This window comes from Saccoglossus kowalevskii, chromosome 8 (genome assembly GCF_978046115.1).
Source record: "Saccoglossus kowalevskii chromosome 8, keSacKowa6.1, whole genome shotgun sequence".
NCBI lineage: Eukaryota > Metazoa > Hemichordata > Enteropneusta > Harrimaniidae > Saccoglossus > Saccoglossus kowalevskii.
The window spans coordinates 541,882-559,748 of record NC_140648.1 but is presented as its reverse complement, the minus strand read 5'-3'; the positions used below and the strand labels follow the sequence as shown (position 1 = coordinate 559,748).

Below are 17,867 nucleotides of genomic sequence, written 5' to 3'. Positions count from 1 at the left end.
GAATACAGTAACCATGTAGTATGAATGTAGTAACCATGCAATGCATTAATCATGTAATAGCATGTAAAATGAATACAGTAACAATGTAACTGCAGCATGTAAAATTAATGCAGCATTCACTAAAAATTAGAAATTAAAGTATTAAAGTCACAAAACGATTCAAACTAAGAAAGAAACACCTAAAGTATCAAAGTCCTATGGCTGATGGATTTTTAAGAGGAAGTTGACTATGATGAACAATCATAAATTTATGAGTAGCTCTGCTCTGTCCATATTGTTAACAACGGAGTTAATGTGAATAATGCCCCAAAGACCACAAAGAAAGATATATATTGGTAAATACCTCGGCATAGGCTTCCATGTCTTCCAGAAACTGTGCGAGTAATGTGGTTGAAAAGGCCAAGTCAGTAATCCAGTAGTCATGAAAACTGATCAGTGTTTCTATAAAACCAAAATATACATAAATTAATATCATGAGCCTGCAAGGTTACACAGGAAATGCGGCAATATAAAACTGAGTTAGCAAAATCATATATCTCATGTTTGCAAAAAATTATGTTAATTGTTAACATCAATGTAACAAGCCATTGAGAATGTCACAGCCACTTCTGTTCTCTTACTTTACCGTAGTATACAACATATGAAATGTCAGTATTTATATGCTCCAGTTCTACACTGTGAACTAAATATATTGAACTAAAAGAAAACTTCACATGTATGAGTCTCCAATATTATTATACATCTGTCATCATAACGCTGCCATTCGGCCATCTTGAATCAGATCGTGAAACAAATTGATGTGCATATGTATAATATTATTTATTATGTATGTGTGAAGTTTGAATGTAATTGGTCCAGGCATGTCTAAGATACAGGTCCAGGCATCTCTAAGACACACGCACGCACACACAGGCACAGAGGTCAATCCATAAGTCCTCGTTTTCGAACTGCATCCGAACGGGGACTAAACAAATCTGGAGCATATGTTAACCACCAAGTATCAAGAATGTACCAAGTTTCAGAAAAAATTGGTCCACAGACATACAGACGAAAGACAGGACCCAATCCATAAGCCCATGGAGTGTTGGGCTAAACAGGGAAGACGAACAATAACATCTGAGAAACAACACTGAATAATATATTAATTACAGCAAAAAATTTTCAACATCTGAACAACAACACTCAATAACCATGTATATTGAAATCCTGGTCGTGCATCAGTTAGTTCAGTAATACATTATTCAGACAATAGAAAGAAGAACATGCATGACAGCCTATTGGCATTTTACAATTCCACAGCAGAGACACTAATCATAGAGTATCCTAGAGTATCATTGCATATTGTGGTGGTTTATGGTCCTTGAGCAGATTATATGCTTGCATAATTTAACAATATCTATGCCTCTCCTGGGCTAGGATTACCTTTCTAGCTTTTAAAGGACACTAGGAAATGTCAAGATATAAATAATACAATATTGAACACAGTAATACTAGTGAAGTATGCAACTTTTAAGGAATTTCGCAATCACAACTTGTTTTTCCATTTTTTCTTCCCTTGCAACAATGTTAGTATCACTTAAAAATATTTTTCAAATGCAATTTTATATAATTCATACAATTGAGACATCAAAGGCTCTGGTTACAACTGTGTGTTATTACCTGCAGTATAGCGTGTAAGAGATGTTTTCTGACTTGTATCGATGTGCCACCCAACTAATATGTCTACAGTGTCCTGTGAAGAAATAACCATTTTTTTATAACGATAACAAAGATTATTTGATAATGCATGTTTCTGCAAGACCTCACTCATCAAATTTTAGGCTTTGTTAAGACTCAATTTGGGGGGAAAAAGTAAATCAATGAATATGCAATTAAAATGTATTATATTATTTATAACTCAAAATCTTACTTGATCCAAACAGTCTGAAGCAAACAAGTAATACACAGTAAAAACAGTCATAAAGTGAGCAAACCGGTTTTGAGTTGTGAAAATATAATTTATCATACATAGAATGTGCAGGCCCCCTTACTGTGATCCAACAGTAAAATCTAATCCCGATATCAGATATTTTCCCATTGTAAATTCATCTGTATTTTGTCCCACAGGCACAGTTATTATCAAAGTTTTCACATGACAAACATGTGACATCGCACAGTTTTACTCACGATATCAGAGATTGTCCTGTATGAAATACACAATATCTGTTGTGTTTTTTTATCAAAATATTTATTGTATTTTAGACCTTTTTAAGGCCTTAAAAATACCAAAGCCATGTTAGGGACATGTAAAACGACTGTGGGAATCCTATTGCATCCTAAAACTTACTCTGAAATGCTGTCTAAATATGGATGGATAAACTTCAGCCACATAGCAAATGTTGTCGACTGTTGCAATTAGCAAATCTAATAAAACAAGCAAATATGATAGTGAACAATTGTCTTTTTCTTAAATCGCTAAATGCAATATACAAAGACACAAAATATAAAAACACTAACAATTGTTATCTGTCTGCTAGCATACACATTTCAGCACATGGTCTAATAACTTTGTTGATATGTTATAGAAGACATATATAACAATTGTTATCTGTCTGCTAGCATACACATTTCAGCACATGGTCTAATAACTTTGTTGATATGTTATAGAAGACATATATAACAATTGTTATCTGTCTGCTAGCATACACATTTCAGCACATGGTCTAATAACTTTGTTGATATGTTATAGAAGACATATATAACTGCAAATCAAATATTGATTTTTTGACAACTATATATTACATGTAGTTTACTGGCTCTATCAGAAGCACATAGATGTACATTTTGGTTGTACCAGCATGACACTGCCACATTACACAAATATGGTGCATATTCAGTACATTTAAATCATGCTTACCTGGGGTATCTACATTCTCCAACAGTGTTTGTAAATGTGTCATTACATATGGAATAGCAGAGGCAAACCCTAAAATCTCTCTATCCTCTGTTAATGACTGCCAGGGAAAAAAAACATGACAAACATGAGTAACCATTAGCAATAAAACACAATATTCATATGCATAAGAATCCATTCTCACTCAAATCTTGTACATAAATACAGACTACCTTGGTACTTACCGGATTCTGCCGTAAATTCGCCCAGGGCCGTTAAACGGCAGTTCTGGTTTTTAAAAAAAATAAATTGAGACCAAGAAACCGCGCCAGGGCAATTTTTCGACAGTTTTTTTAAGGTGTTATTTTAATCTTTTTTGAGGCCTAAAAATTTCGCCGAAGTCATTGACGCCTATTCAAGATTATTGATGTTTATTGCGACTAGCATGAATGGGTTAGTTTTGTTTCGACAATGAGCTGTTATCGCTGTAAACAATCTTAAATTATTCTTCAAATGCTCAGTTTATCTTTTGAAAGCAACTATTTTTTTTTATTTAAAAACAAATCATGCCGCTTTTCCATCAAAATCCAAGCCAAAAGATCGTACAACAACATCGACAAATCTCTTCCGTGCTGCATTTAATAACATTAACATATTTAAATGAGCTATGGTAATTTGAACACGTTGGCATCATCCATCGTTTTCATTGGTTAATCATCGATTTGACCTGTCAGGTCAAAGAACACAGTCTCAGGTCAAACATGGTAGATATTCATTTCTACAGCATCGAGCGCTGAAAATGCGATCAGAATCATTCGCTTACGATAAAACAAGTTGAAATTTATTTGCAATTCATAACAATTCAATGAATTTATTTTTTGCACGTTATTATAATCATTACTAGGTAATAATCAACAATTGTAAAACGCAGCATGACCGGATTGCGATACCGTGATCATTTGCTACTAAGCAATGCAGTTCGTTTTTATTTGAAACGCCTTTTACTAATCAAATGAAACAATATAATTGTATTTGTGATTTTTTGGGAGAAAGATGCGCTGTCTACTTTTTAATCCAACAAGAAAAAAATGTATAAAATTTTAGATTAGCTTCTGTAATAGTTTCTTTCGTTTTGGGTGGTCCAACTGCCGGCGTTGAAAATCGGCTTAGGAGGATTTTTCAATGAAAATATAAGCCCCCTAAAAATATTTGATGATAATTTTTTTGAAAATTTGAACCCCAAATAACGGCCCACCAGCCATGAAATCGCCCAGAGCGATTTTTCAGATGGGCAAATTTACAGCAGAATCCGGTACTGCTTTACTTTACTGCTACATTCCATTTTAGCAAACATGACTGGATGCACAAATTAACAGAATATTAATTCAACTAAAGCTCCAACAAATATCATTGTCAGAATTTATTTTCTTTTAAATCAGCTACATCTTGAATTAGTGAAATTACAGATTATGGAAGCTAAATTAACATGCTAGCAAAAGTAACCTAACCGTAAAAACTTCAAAATTTCGACCTGTTTTAAATAATTTGTGTTGGAAATGTGACGTTTTTTTAGAGTCAAAATTAAGGTGCATTTTCAGGCGGTCGAATTTTTCATAATAGAAATCAGCAAATGAAAAAAATGGAGATAATAGACAGTGTGCTTTGTTAGTTTTTAAAAAATGCAATGTTCGTCAATTGACGTAAACTTCCCCATGTTTCACAGTAAAAGCAACGGTTGTGGCCGAGTTGTAGGCTAAACAACTCAAAATCAAAACAAAGTCATCAATCAGTGAGTATTATGACAAGGAAAACAAAACATCAAGACGCGGAGAAGAGGTCAAAACTAATAGGTCAAAAGACAAAGCTGTCTCGCACTACCTAGGAAAACTTGCGAATAATCGAAGTACAGATACCCATTGGACAAAAGATACATGGAAGTTTAGCAAACTATCTCCCCGACCCAGTGCAATGTATCCGGTTAGAATCAAAGCTCACGTATCCCTTATTTGAGGGACCAGATTCTGCCGTAAATTCGTCCTTGGATTAAAAAATAAAATGGGATTTAAGAAAATAAAATGGGACTTTTAAGGTGTATTTTGGAGTCATTTTTCGGACATTTCAATCATTCCTGACGGCTAAAATAGTCTAAGTTTTACCATAGTTATTGATGTCTAGTCAAGAGTATGATTTTTATCGTGACTAGCGTGAACGGGTAAGCTTCGTTTTGACAATGAGCTGTTATCACTGTACACAATGTTAAATTATTATAATCAACAATTCAGAAACGCAGCATGACCGAATTTTGCAACCATGATCATTTGCTTCTATGTAGAAGATGTGTGTTGTGTTCGTTTTTATTTGAAACTTCGGTTAAAATATACTTTCGTTACCAATAAAATAAAAATCTCTCATTCAATCAGAAACCCGGATTCATGCCTTCGGGGAAAGTCCTGTTTGGATGCTCACATCGTGTGTTTTTTTCGTTTGGGGGAAAACCAAAGCTGGTCGCATTTTTCGAATAAGAATGAGCCAGCAATTTTTAGTGGAGTCGAAAATTTGGAGACAAATACAACACCGAATCCCGGCAAATAACTAGGCGGCCGATTTTTTAGAGGGGTCGAAATTTTGGAGTTTTTACGGTATACTGTACATAAACATATCATGAATGGCAATCTTACCTGTGCTAGTGAAGTAAGGTAGAGTCCTTTAGTCTCGTCAGCGGATGCATTGCTTAGTTTACCAAATAACCACTGAAAATAGCGCTGTGCATCATAACTGAATATGCTGCCAATTATTCCAATACAAGCAGCAATTTCTTTCTTTAAATCACTCAAAGCTCTGGATTAGATAAGAATTCAAGCGAGATAGTTGACAAGCTATGTAAGAATTTATCTGGTACATTCTGTAAGATGCTGATATAACATGATTGATTGTAAAGTCATTGTAAAGTCATAGAAAATATCACCAATAGATAAATACACATACCTTTCATAAAATACATCTTGCAAAGCAATTAATAAGCTGTCAGCAACTTTCAAAATAGTCTGAAAGTAGAAAATGTACAATAAAATATATAAGCACATGTGAGCAAGGCATGAAGCATTTGGGGATTAACAAGCTGTTATACTACTAAATGTGGAACAATTTTGGCACCGAGTGATGACTCAGACACTGCAATACTCACTTTGCATAATAGAATATAAATTACAGACAAGATCACATTACCAATAAAGTATGATTTACTATTAAGTATGAAGTAAGGAATTGATATATCAACAAAAAATAATTTATTCATTGATATTGCGTTTTTTACAAATTATGAATTGAAAAGTGTAAGAAGAAATATTTATATAGAAATATTAAGGCAAAATTTTGTAGAATTTAAAACCAACAAACTGTTAACTCATCTATACATGTTTAATTTAACAATAGTGGGATTGTAACTATGGTTGCCCAACTTGATGTGAATGATAATCAATTATTCCAACCTTTGATCAGTTTTAAATAGACCCTTCATATACACATTGAACCACCCTGAAAATGATGAATACCAGAGCGAGTGCAGCCAAGCAATGTCAATTCTAAAATAAGCCATCTATAGTTATTCAAATCCAAAACATTAGATAATTCATGAATGATAGTTTGATGGCCCAATATTTCTGAGACTTGCAGAAATACAAAACTGAGAATTGAATTGCGCTAAAAATTAATACTTCTTTTCAATCATGTTTGTTAACTGTATAAAGACTTAATATATCACAAAACAAAAGATTGAATTGTACTACACTTATTGCTGTATAAGAGACAAAGAGAGGCCATTTTTTTATTTACCTTGTTATTCTCAGCTTGATATAGATATTCTCTCAGTTGTCTGACGGCAACAAGTCGCCGATCACGATCTTCTTCTCGAGTAATTCGTCGAACGAGAGATGATAGCTGAGAATCGTCATTAAATAATAAACTTCGTTCTGATCAGAGAAAATATATATACTTTATTAAGATTAGTTTAAGCAGGTACACAAACGTAAGTAGATTTCATAACCATGTTTCAAAAGGGTATTGGATTAATACCAAATTCTCTCTTTGGTCTCACCAACTAGCTATTAATTATTAACTAGTGGATATTTGCTTTAATCCACATGATGAATGACTTTACAATCAAACAGTATCGTTTTCACCCCTATAAGGAGTGCATGCTTTAGGTAGTTGGCCCAGGTGTGTCTATGGAGCAAATAAATGTGATTTTTGGTTTATGTGCACTTTTATATTTAAAATACACTTCTGGTAGAGCAAGTACAGTAAACGTCTATTCTAGGTCATAGAAGTGATTATATGCAAAAAGTGGTACATATATGACTTATTGGAAGGATGTATCATCTCTTGGGTGACAATCTCAACCAAGTTGCATGGATGCAGTACCCATTCCCTTTTCTTTCAAAGAGTTGCATGTCCCTCTCTTTTTTGTAATTGCCTTGTGATTTGTTTTAAAAAATAACTCAAGAATTTTCATGGCATTCCTTAAATCAAGATTTTATATTCAAGTGATTATTATACAAAGAAAGAAAATGAACATGATTGAGATATACTGTAGAACAGAAAAATGTTCGCTTAATTCGCGGAGGTAGCTGCATGAAAATTTCGTTCATTATTTATTTTAATTTTGCCTCCGGGCACTGTATTTTTGTATTACCGCCAATGTACACAACACAACACTCGCATTAACATCATTCAAGCAGTGATAAACAAAGTACTGGGGTGGTAGTATTTATTTAATGTTTTTATTTTTTTGTAAAAAAATGTATTTACAGTCAATAACTATTTTCTTACACAAATAGTACCGGGTAGTTAAAAACTTGAAAAATACTTAAAATAAAAATGCCTTAACTTGAATGTTGTTGACCACATCATAATTGAATATTAATTTAGACTTCTCATTAACTATGAACAGTAAGATATGTCTCAATCAGGTCAATTCATCTTCCAGATACAATGAATATATTTGGACTAGTTTTGCTTCTGATTGTATGAGAATTATGAGAATACGAGAAGAGTAAAATTTAAACATGCTAAGCTTGTACTAAGGGTCTAAACCGGATTTTGAAAACTTGTATTTACTGTTTCTTAGCCCTTACTATTAGTGTTTACACATGTTTTCTTAGTACTAGCTAACAATTTTGATCTCTTAGCCCATGCTAAGGAGCTGTGTGTGTTAACGCAGCTATTATTTCAGAGTATTTCATTCTTGCGATACCAAGTCTATGGTTTGTCTATTTGCAAACTTTTACTGCCTTGTGGTATAGCGCACTGATGTTTGAAATATTGCACAAGTAAAGTATATAGCAAAAATTTTCTGGCAAATATTAAAATCAACATGGATGCAAGTGAGATTCACACAAAGAATTCCATTTTCTCTCCGAGACTCATGTTTTGATGTATTACATAGCTAAACAAAAATAGCGTTCCAATTTGTATTTTATTACAGCCGTTCTGAGAATTATTCGGACAGTTAGTTAGCAAAATGACTTGCAACTTTGCAAAACACTTTGGTCTTTGCCCAAATCTAGACTTGTCGGCGCCACTTGAGTGACGGGCGCGTGGTTTGGGATTACTATTTCATAGGGGTTGTCGGCTTGGTGAATTGTAAGTATTTTCTGGTGTGCGTTCACAGCAACCATTCTTTATTTTTTATAATTATGTTGTAATCATTGAATTATTTTCAGTAATTTTGAAAATCACAAGTTGGATGTTGCTTAAATCTGTCACAAATTTGTCAACCCCTCGCTCATTTTAGTCAGTTGTACCTGTTACAAAAATGGACTAGACATAATAACGGTCGTTATATTCCGACATTTTCAAACTGCAGTTGAAAAAGTGATTCGATCAAGGAAGGCACTTTTGATTTGACAAAATCCATCAAACCATTATAATCAAGTTTTCTGTCTGTGTATCCCTGACGTACTCACAGCACCAGTAATGTAAACACAACTTTTAGTTTGACCCAAAACTGTCGCGAAACTGCAGCGCGTTCCGCTAGGAAACTTTACTTTGAGCCTTCCCGCCAACGACGAGTTCATTAATATCTGGGGTTACTCAACACTCGGGAGTTGTTTTGTAATGTCAGGTGGACTCAGATGGTTAAAACAATTTAAAATAACGCTTTGAATGCATATACAACATATAACCAACGCGTGTCATTTTGAAAACGTCGTTTTACTCATACTTGCAAGATAATGGAATGATTCCAATCGTGGGCGTGCCAATACAACGGCGCCATCAAGTCCAGATTGGAAAAGACCCAAGTGTTTTGCTAAGTTCCAACATATATTGCAAAGTGACTGAATAATTCTCAGAACGGCTGTAAACTTTCAACAAAGCAAAACAAACAGCCTATCGGCTGAGATAGCTCCGCTGTTAGCAATGCACATTTCAATTAAAGAACTGAAGACATCATTAGAAAATGAACAATATGTATAGTATCAAAGCATTCGAACTTACAGTTTTTAACAAGAAGTCGAAAATATCATTTTCTACAAAAAATGACAAAAATATTCACCAAAATTAAAGAATTGAAGATATCATCACAAAATGAACAAATCTGAGAGAGGTCCACATGTAGTACCTATATATGTAATATCAAAGCAATCGGACTTACAGTTTTTAACAAGAAGTCGAAAATATTACTTTTTACCAAAAATGACAAAAATATTCACCAAAATTAAAGAATCGAAGATATCATCACGAAATGAACAAATCTGAGAGAGGTCCACATGTAGTACCTATATATGTAATATCAAAGCAATCGGACTTACAGTTTTTAACAAGAAGTCGAAAATATTACTTTTTACCAAAAATGACAAAAATATTCACCAAAATTAAAGAATCGAAGATATCATCACGAAATGAACAAATCTGAGAAAAGTCTACATGTAGTATCTATATACGTAATATCAAAGCAATTGAACTATTGGTTTTTAACAAGAAGTCAAAAATATCACTTTTTACCAAAAATTACAAAAATATTCACCAAAATTAGAGAATTGAAGACATCATCACAAAATGAACAAATCTGAGAGAGATACACATGTAGTACCTATATATGTAATATCAAAGCAATTGGACTTTTGGTTTTTAACAAGAAGTCGAAAATATCATTTTTTACCACAAATGACAAAAATATTCACCAAAATGAGAGAATTGAAGATATCATTACAAAATGAACAAATGTGAGAGAGGTCTACATGTATAGTACCAATATATATAATATCAAAGCAATTGGACTTGCGGTTTTTAACAAGAAGTTGAAAATATCACTTTTTACCAAAAATGACAAAAATATTCACCAAAATTAGAGAATTGAAGATATCATCAAATGAACAAATCTGAGAGAGGTCTACCCAAGGTACATACACACGAAGTATCAAAGCATTCAGGCTTGTAGTTTTCAAGAAGAAGTCGAAAAAGTAAAACATTGACACGGACGACGACGGACAATCACTCATATGATAAGCTCCGCTCGACAAAGTCGACAGCGGAGCTAAAAAACACAAATCTGAGAAGACTGCTTACCAAATGCCTCCCAGTCAATTACTCAAAGTGTTTTACAGAGACTGCTCATTTACATAGTCATACATAATTACAGTGCAGATGCACATTAGACCAGCAGTGTTTTCCTCAGGAATTTAAACCACTGTGGCGACCTAATTTGCATATCATTTACATAATAATAGAAATTGACCAAAGCACATTTACACCAACACAATGAACAACATATTTTCAAAAACAAAGTGGCAGATATTTATTTGCTTTATTTTGGGCACTTTGTAATATTAATGAGCTCCGTCACAGTGCAAATATTTTTTTTATTGGAGTCAAAATATTACGTTTCACAATTTAGAAGAGTTTGAATTTAAAAATGAAATATTCTCGAATTGCAAGTGCTGCCGACTGAAAAGAAACAAACAAATTGTAAAAGGTTAAATGAAACTCATTTGAAACGTTTCAGCCAGGATTATGTTCACGACGTTCATGATCTTATTTACTACCAAAATTCTCCTTCAAAAAATCGACCACGTTATTTGACGGATTGCTGGTTATTATTTCGACCATCAGCTTCTACAACATTTACATTTACAGTTATGAACGAACAAATAACACTTCTAAACAATCATCAAAGTTACGACGTGCCATAACTTACTTCGCGATGTTATACACCGATTATATAAATAATTCCTCTTATTAGGTCATGATGCCATGCAAAAAATGTTACTTCTTTTTTTATATGAAAAAAACGTAAAATTTGAATTAGTTTTATCGGGAGCAATTATTTTTGATCACTTGGTCACTTCGGTGAAAATCACAGACCCGCCATGATAGTTGTGACGCATTAGTTGACCGGCATGTGTCCTTTGACCCGATGGGACAAAAACGCCATTAACCAATCAGAGTGCCGCATGGTAATGCCGATAGAACCCGAAGTTTTCCGAATGGTAGTGATCATAAAAATTATATTGCGAAGGTAAAGCGATGTCGTAGCACGATGTCTTGGTATGGATTGCAGATGAAAACTGCATGATGGTTTTCGAAAGAGGTGATTAGCAATTTTTAAAAGGTAAAAGAAGTCTTGAAAGAAGAGTTTTTACATGATTCACGATGATAACAGTTGAAATGTATTTTACCCAATCACGCAATAAACAAATTGTTTTTTCTTGAGTAGCGTAAACTGATCGCGAACTCCGTTTTGCCCATGTTACATCGGGGTGGAATTGATTTTTAAAGAATCTTAGCTTTCAATCTAAAGACTGCGTCTATCGTCAGAAAGTATTTACTTACAAACAAAGAGATGGTAATTTTAATAAATTGACTTGTATTGTTTAAAGTCGCTACCACATCGTGCGACTATGTCTATTGTTTACAAATTATTATCCACGACTGGCAGGACGCGTGTCGGTCGGTAAGTTAGTATAATACTATAACAATATCACAACCAGCGTGACGAGATCCCCAATGAAAAAAGCACTGTGGCGGTCTTGCTAATCACCGTGGCGGTGTCAGACCGGTGTGGCGGAAAATTGAAGCACTGTGGCGGGACCGCCACGCTGTTGACATCCTGGGGAGAACACTGGACCAGACACAAACAAAAGCACATTTCTTACTTTGTCAGGGCTAGCAACATTCCCCAACCCATTCAAAACATATACAAGAATACAGGGAGTTGGAATAACTTGTGTTAATTTTCAATAAAGAATTTTAAAATCAAAATTTGTCTTAATTCTATTACACTCCACTCCCTACGTTATCAGTGATCCTTATCATAGTTGGTGTGGTGTTTATCATAATGGATTAAAACTCTATTCATCTCCTGTCTTTCACAGCAGTAAATTATGCATTCTTGTAGGGCTTCATATGTATTTTAAATTGTATTGTCAGCAAAGCTTAGTTGAAATCCCTTGGCCGAAAATCTAATCTAAAAGCATATTGTACTTTTCACAGTTTAACATTTGTTATCACTAGAAAACTCTCCACATGTACATAATTCAGTGGCCACCATATTTACGCATCTTATGAAAGACACTGGTGTGAACAAAATATTATGAGATCTTTTATGTTGTTGTAGGAAAATTTATGTAAGTCAAAATTCAACAAAAATGTTATCATTGTTTATTTGGGGATTATAAACAATGATAATTACATAAGAAAAACAAGACCACAGAAATTTGAAGAACCCAGAATGACAGCTGAGTTGACCTTTAGAGGTGATGGATTCTGTCGGTTTTCTCCTAATAAAACATGTTTTACACCCCAATTTCCATATAGTCACATTGTAAGTAACGCGAATTGGGGAAATCATGGAAGATCCTCACTACAACCTACGCAAGCATTTGAGGGGAGATTACCTTAACAGTGTTCTCCCCACATAGAACAAAGCATGGCGGCACCGCCATGCTTGGGCTCGGACCGCCATGCTTACAACTTCACCGCCATGCTAATAGGATGCATTGTTTACGTCCATTTGACCCGCTCACACGTAGCACTGCATAAATTATCACCGTCTACGCCACGGCGGTTTGAACTTGCTGGGACAAATTAAACAGTCCCATTGTTAAACACGTGTGAAGTACAGACGCTGTCAATGGGGAACAAATTGTCACTCAAGTTGCAAACACCGAGATGCTATATGACAAAACATGTAAAGGAAAAAAAGGTGATGCCGCCCGGCTAAAACGTACAATCACCGCTAGCACAGCACAGAAACGGAAGCGTGTAGAAACACGGAAACGGCGTGAGGCTGGTTTTGATGAGTCGTGGAAAAAGACATTTCCCTGGTTAAGGTCAATTGTTCAGGTAAGATTTCGTAATTTTAGAAATAAAATGCCAGTGTGTGTATGTTTTGCCGATCGTAAGAACACCGAACATGGTAGGCCTACACCGATTTCAATCAACATCTTAGACACGAGGCTGGTATAGACACGACATGAAAAAAAAACATCACTCGTTACTGTCAACTTTTTTTAGATTATTTATGGATATCGTCATAGATTAATGGGTACGCGTATGTTATAATTTGTCCAAGCAAAAAAAAAATCGAATTTTGTAATCTTCCGGTCACATGTTGACCTGTGTAGGTATTTCCAAGATGGCGGCCTGTCAACGTCTTGCGAACGACAGCTGCTATCATCACGCACTATGATCGATGGAATCCCGATTTGTATACATAATTCTATCGTTACGTTTTAATTTTAATTGAATAGTGACCTCATGTTTTTCCCCCGAAATTCCTGAGTCTCCTTGTCGTTGACCTGACAAAACCAACATGTAAACAACATGTTTTGCAGACGAAATGCTATCCATACGACACTGGGTTCCCGATCGTGGCACAATTCAATCGTTATGTTTACATTTATTTGAACCTCAATCCTCATTGTTGTTTTTTTTATTATTTTTCATTTTTTCCCACTAGGAATGTTGTGCAGTTAATGCTCAAAGCACAACATGATTGCAAAGAGTGGATCTTCTTTATGGAACAAAGTCCCGTGCACGTCTATGACGAGTTTAACTACAGTAAGGCAGCCAATGTTTGGAGCACAACAAAGTCAGAAGGAGTAGTTTAGACTAAGTTTTATGGAACAGTTCACATTAAATGACGATCTTGTCAAATTATGGTATATTATGTAATGTATTATGTAATTTAAATAAAGTCTCTCATACATTTTAATACTGTCTTGTATGTTTGTTTTTGTGCAAGTGAATCCTGAAAAATATGCAAATTAGTATGCAAATTAGCATGCAAATTAGACCGCCATGCTTGCCTCTGAGCCTGGGGAGAACACTGCTTAAATGCTCATTATATAGAGCAGTTGTGTATGTATTCTTAGTACATGTAGGCCACAGCAGAGGTCACTAAGAGCATGAAACTATAAACCCAAGGAAGAACAACCACTTTGTTTCCTTTGAACTATGATAGTTGCCGCTATGTCGAATGTTTATTTTGACTGTTTATTTCGTGGCATTAAAAAATAAGCCGATTTACGCAAATGAACGTTTATCTCCGACTATCGGTCATTTTCGGAGTCAATCGTGCGACTTCGGGAGATCACGTGATCAAGTTGTTTCGGTTATAGCATAAAAAAAACAATGGCGCCAAGACAAAAACACTGATAAATGAGCGACATTCAACGGGGAAAAAAAACACATTGCCACTTCTGGCGATCGAAGGGAAACATGGAATAAGTCGGGATATCTCGACAACAAACAACATACCAAACCTCATGTTTCATAAACTTGCGCAACCTTTTTCAAGGGTTGAAAAAAAACAAGAAGTAATCTAAAAACGACATTGAAAATTATGAAAACTCGCTAAAACGCCGCCCCGTTGCATGATTTCCGGTACACTGAAGGTCACCCTGCAGACCGACTTGTTTGCGCATGTGTAGTGAACGAAATATTTTACTGCGCAGATATGAAATTTTTTTTTCAAGTTTTCCGTTTCCAGCAAAGCGGTTGATGCGGGCGTATCGGCAGCAACTAACATGGAGTATGACTAATGTTGTGGAAACAAAAGCGAAAGCACTGTAAGATAAACTAAGACAAAGGTTTTTTTAATCCTCTTAGTTTTGTTGTTCTTCCTGGGGTTTATAGTTCCATGCTAAGAGCAAGGGTCAGCAAAAACTGTACCCCAAATTAGACACTCCAAACGATTACAGAAGTAGAAGCCTTCGTCGAACTTTGACCTATACCCAACTTACGTTACTGGATGAGCGCATAGTTTTGCGGTTGGTAAACAATAATTCAATGCAATGGAAGTTAGACCACTTTTCAGTGATCCGAGACTAAAACAAACCGCGTTCTTATCTACTGGGTCACGGCGCATAGATATAGATCCACAAACAAATCGGAAATTTGAAGTAAAAAAACAAATTTGTACAACTTTAAAATGATAAACCCACTGACTAGACTGGCAGACAGCCAGTGATTCTTAGTAAACTCTGACATAGAATTTAGCTATGCTCTGGACAACACAATAACAAATTCGGTTAGCGAAAATGAGAACAGCTGCTGCAAAATGACAAGAGGTGTTAGAAATATCAGAAAATTACCATGATTTTGTCTCATGTCTCTTGTTGTGTTGACATCACGGGAAAATCCCCTGCTACCATATTGAATCAAGCTTTTTCCGAGCAAAAGTTCCGCTGTCGAAGAATGGTCAGATTTATCGTTGCTTCCGCGTCTATGTTCTTTTTTGTCTGTCGTAGCATCTCTCGGGGAATTGTGCTTGTCACCTGGTAGACTTGGTTTTCTTTCTCTTTCCCGTCTAACTCGACGGGGACGACCATGCTGTTGCGACGGCTGGAAAACTACACTGCCCGTTGACGTTTTATCCCTTTTGCCCTCGATTTTTGCTTCAGTTGGTTCTTTTGATGCTCTATCCCTTCTTGGTCGCCTTGGTCGGCTACTGGAGAGTCTCTCGCTCATCACCTTCGATGAAACAACTCATTTCTTTCGACTCAACGAAGTCTGAATCACGAGCTCCGCGAGCAATACAATAAACTACAAGTCGCCATTTTGAATTTTATGAATTTTCAAGTTTCGGTTTATTAGCGCCCTCTGGTGTACGTGTGGTGACATGTATCCTCGGGGGGGGGGGGCGGACATCCGGGCATTTTCACCGCCTGGCAACCCTCGGCGGTGAAAATAAATGCCCAAAACTCGCAGAAAACGGTACTTTGGGATGATTGTTGAGACTCCTCTGAACAGTGTAACAAGATTAGCCCTACTTGTGTAACATATATAAATTTGGTTGTTCAGGATTACTTCAAAGTTGAGTTTGTGTTGTTTTCTCGAATTTTCACCGGCTCGACCAGCGTTCCACAGCAGCGCACAGAGCCCATAGAAATGCATGTACAGTGGTGCGCGTCGTAGCAACGTGGAACGTCTTGTGACGTAGCTCCGCCCCCGAGGATAGGAGTCGAGTCCTGGGTCAGTCAGCCAACGCCGAAAATAATACACGAGCCACCGACCCACGTACACTGGAAATAGACACGTTGGGGAACGATACGCCATATTTTGGCTCGATGCGTTGGTGACATAAGGCCTAGCTCAGCTGGAATACGACAGAAAAGTGATAATATCAACCGATTACCAGCAGACAATATAATTAATTGGCAATTACTCTTGGACGTGCGGACGGATATTAATTTCTAATACTGAATAATATCAAAAATAAACATGTTACCATTTTGATATTTTGACTACCAATAACATTACTGAGTGGTTAGCATGGACCGCTAAGTTTATAATTTAATTTCGAACCCTGATTCTGGCCAGGGATATATAATGTTAATAGGGAATATATGCTCAAAACAAAATAATTTCAGCAATTTTCAGCTAGTTCAAACATTTGTGAGTCTGTGCCTCATTCCAATTGCTTATTCTCATTGTAAGATTACTCAATAACATATAATCAAGTTTATGAACAAGTTCATTGATTTATCGTGCATGTATGTCCAATCACAGAGCTTTATTTCCAGGTGATATGCGTAACAAGTTCAAGTTCAACAAGTTAATAAGTTTTGTTATGTGTTACAATACTGTATTTTAAGAATATTGTTCCGAATATTATTCAAAAATTGCTATAGAACGCATTGTTAAAGCAAAATATCATATTTTGTCACTTTTTACAACCCGGCTCTCGAAAAATTATATTGACCAGAAGTACAATTTTTCAAAAATAAAATTGTTCGTATGTTTACAGGCCTTTATCTTAATTTCAAAACAACGTGGTCACTTACATACTACAGTATATAGTAGAATCGATTGATTACTCTTCCGACCATCATAGTATACTAGTATTTATGACGATTTATTTTAGTCTAGGGATATTATTTCTAATTATAGTACATCGGTCAAACTAACTATGTGTATAACGTGGGACGGGATAATGGGTGGCAATAAAACTATTACCATACACCCTAAAACAAATACCACAGTACCTGTACTTTCTCGACTTGAAGAATCCACTTGGGCCGTCAGAGGGCGTAACGGGACTAGTCAGATGAAACGCTCGAAATTATATTATTATGTTGTGTATGTAGTTATAAAATTTGCGATGGATAAGTCAAATAACATTGTAAACGAAATTTGATGAGGTTGGACTTATTCTTATAGCCACAGCAGGGCGTGTATTGAAAATAGATAAGCTTTGTAGCTTGAAAGAAATATAGTTTTACTTTTTTTAAGTACTGCCTCCTTGTACCGCTTTAAATTTGTTTCCATTGGATGTGAAACAGTGTCGAAATAATTAAAGTCACTTATAGACCCATTACATTTACCAGCTTCTGTCACATCATAAAACCACATTTTTTCTACTGAGCAGAATACTGCACATATTTACAATGCATTATTGTATGTAACCTTCTATTGTATATAACGGAAAAAATATATGAATAACAGTTATTTATGGCCTTCTGTATTGCCTCTGGTCAAAAATCACAGCGGAAAT

The 17,867-nt window shown here is 35.4% G+C and overlaps 1 protein-coding gene and 1 long non-coding RNA gene across 2 annotated transcripts in view; one reads left to right on the top strand and one right to left on the bottom strand.

Moving 5' to 3' along the window:
* Positions 1 to 15,978, bottom strand: part of LOC102809421 (serine/threonine-protein kinase SMG1-like) — a 128,738-nt gene extending 112,760 nt beyond the window's left edge. The window contains exons 1-8 of the mRNA XM_085502004.1: positions 15,466 to 15,978; positions 6,704 to 6,840; positions 5,858 to 5,916; positions 5,551 to 5,710; positions 2,897 to 2,993; positions 2,327 to 2,403; positions 1,660 to 1,732; positions 344 to 441 (exon numbers count right to left, since the gene is read on the bottom strand). Of these exons, the coding sequence (XP_085358130.1) occupies positions 344 to 441; positions 1,660 to 1,732; positions 2,327 to 2,403; positions 2,897 to 2,993; positions 5,551 to 5,710; positions 5,858 to 5,916; positions 6,704 to 6,840; positions 15,466 to 15,841 (1,077 nt within the window). The 5' untranslated portion in view covers positions 15,842 to 15,978. The remainder of the gene's footprint in view (positions 1 to 343; positions 442 to 1,659; positions 1,733 to 2,326; positions 2,404 to 2,896; positions 2,994 to 5,550; positions 5,711 to 5,857; positions 5,917 to 6,703; positions 6,841 to 15,465) is intronic.
* LOC144359411 (uncharacterized) lies at positions 12,842 to 14,084 on the top strand. The gene is made up of 2 exons (XR_013422008.2): positions 12,842 to 13,213; positions 13,830 to 14,084. It is a non-coding gene; the product is annotated as an uncharacterized LOC144359411 (long non-coding RNA).
* Positions 15,979 to 17,867: the final 1,889 nt, after the last annotated feature.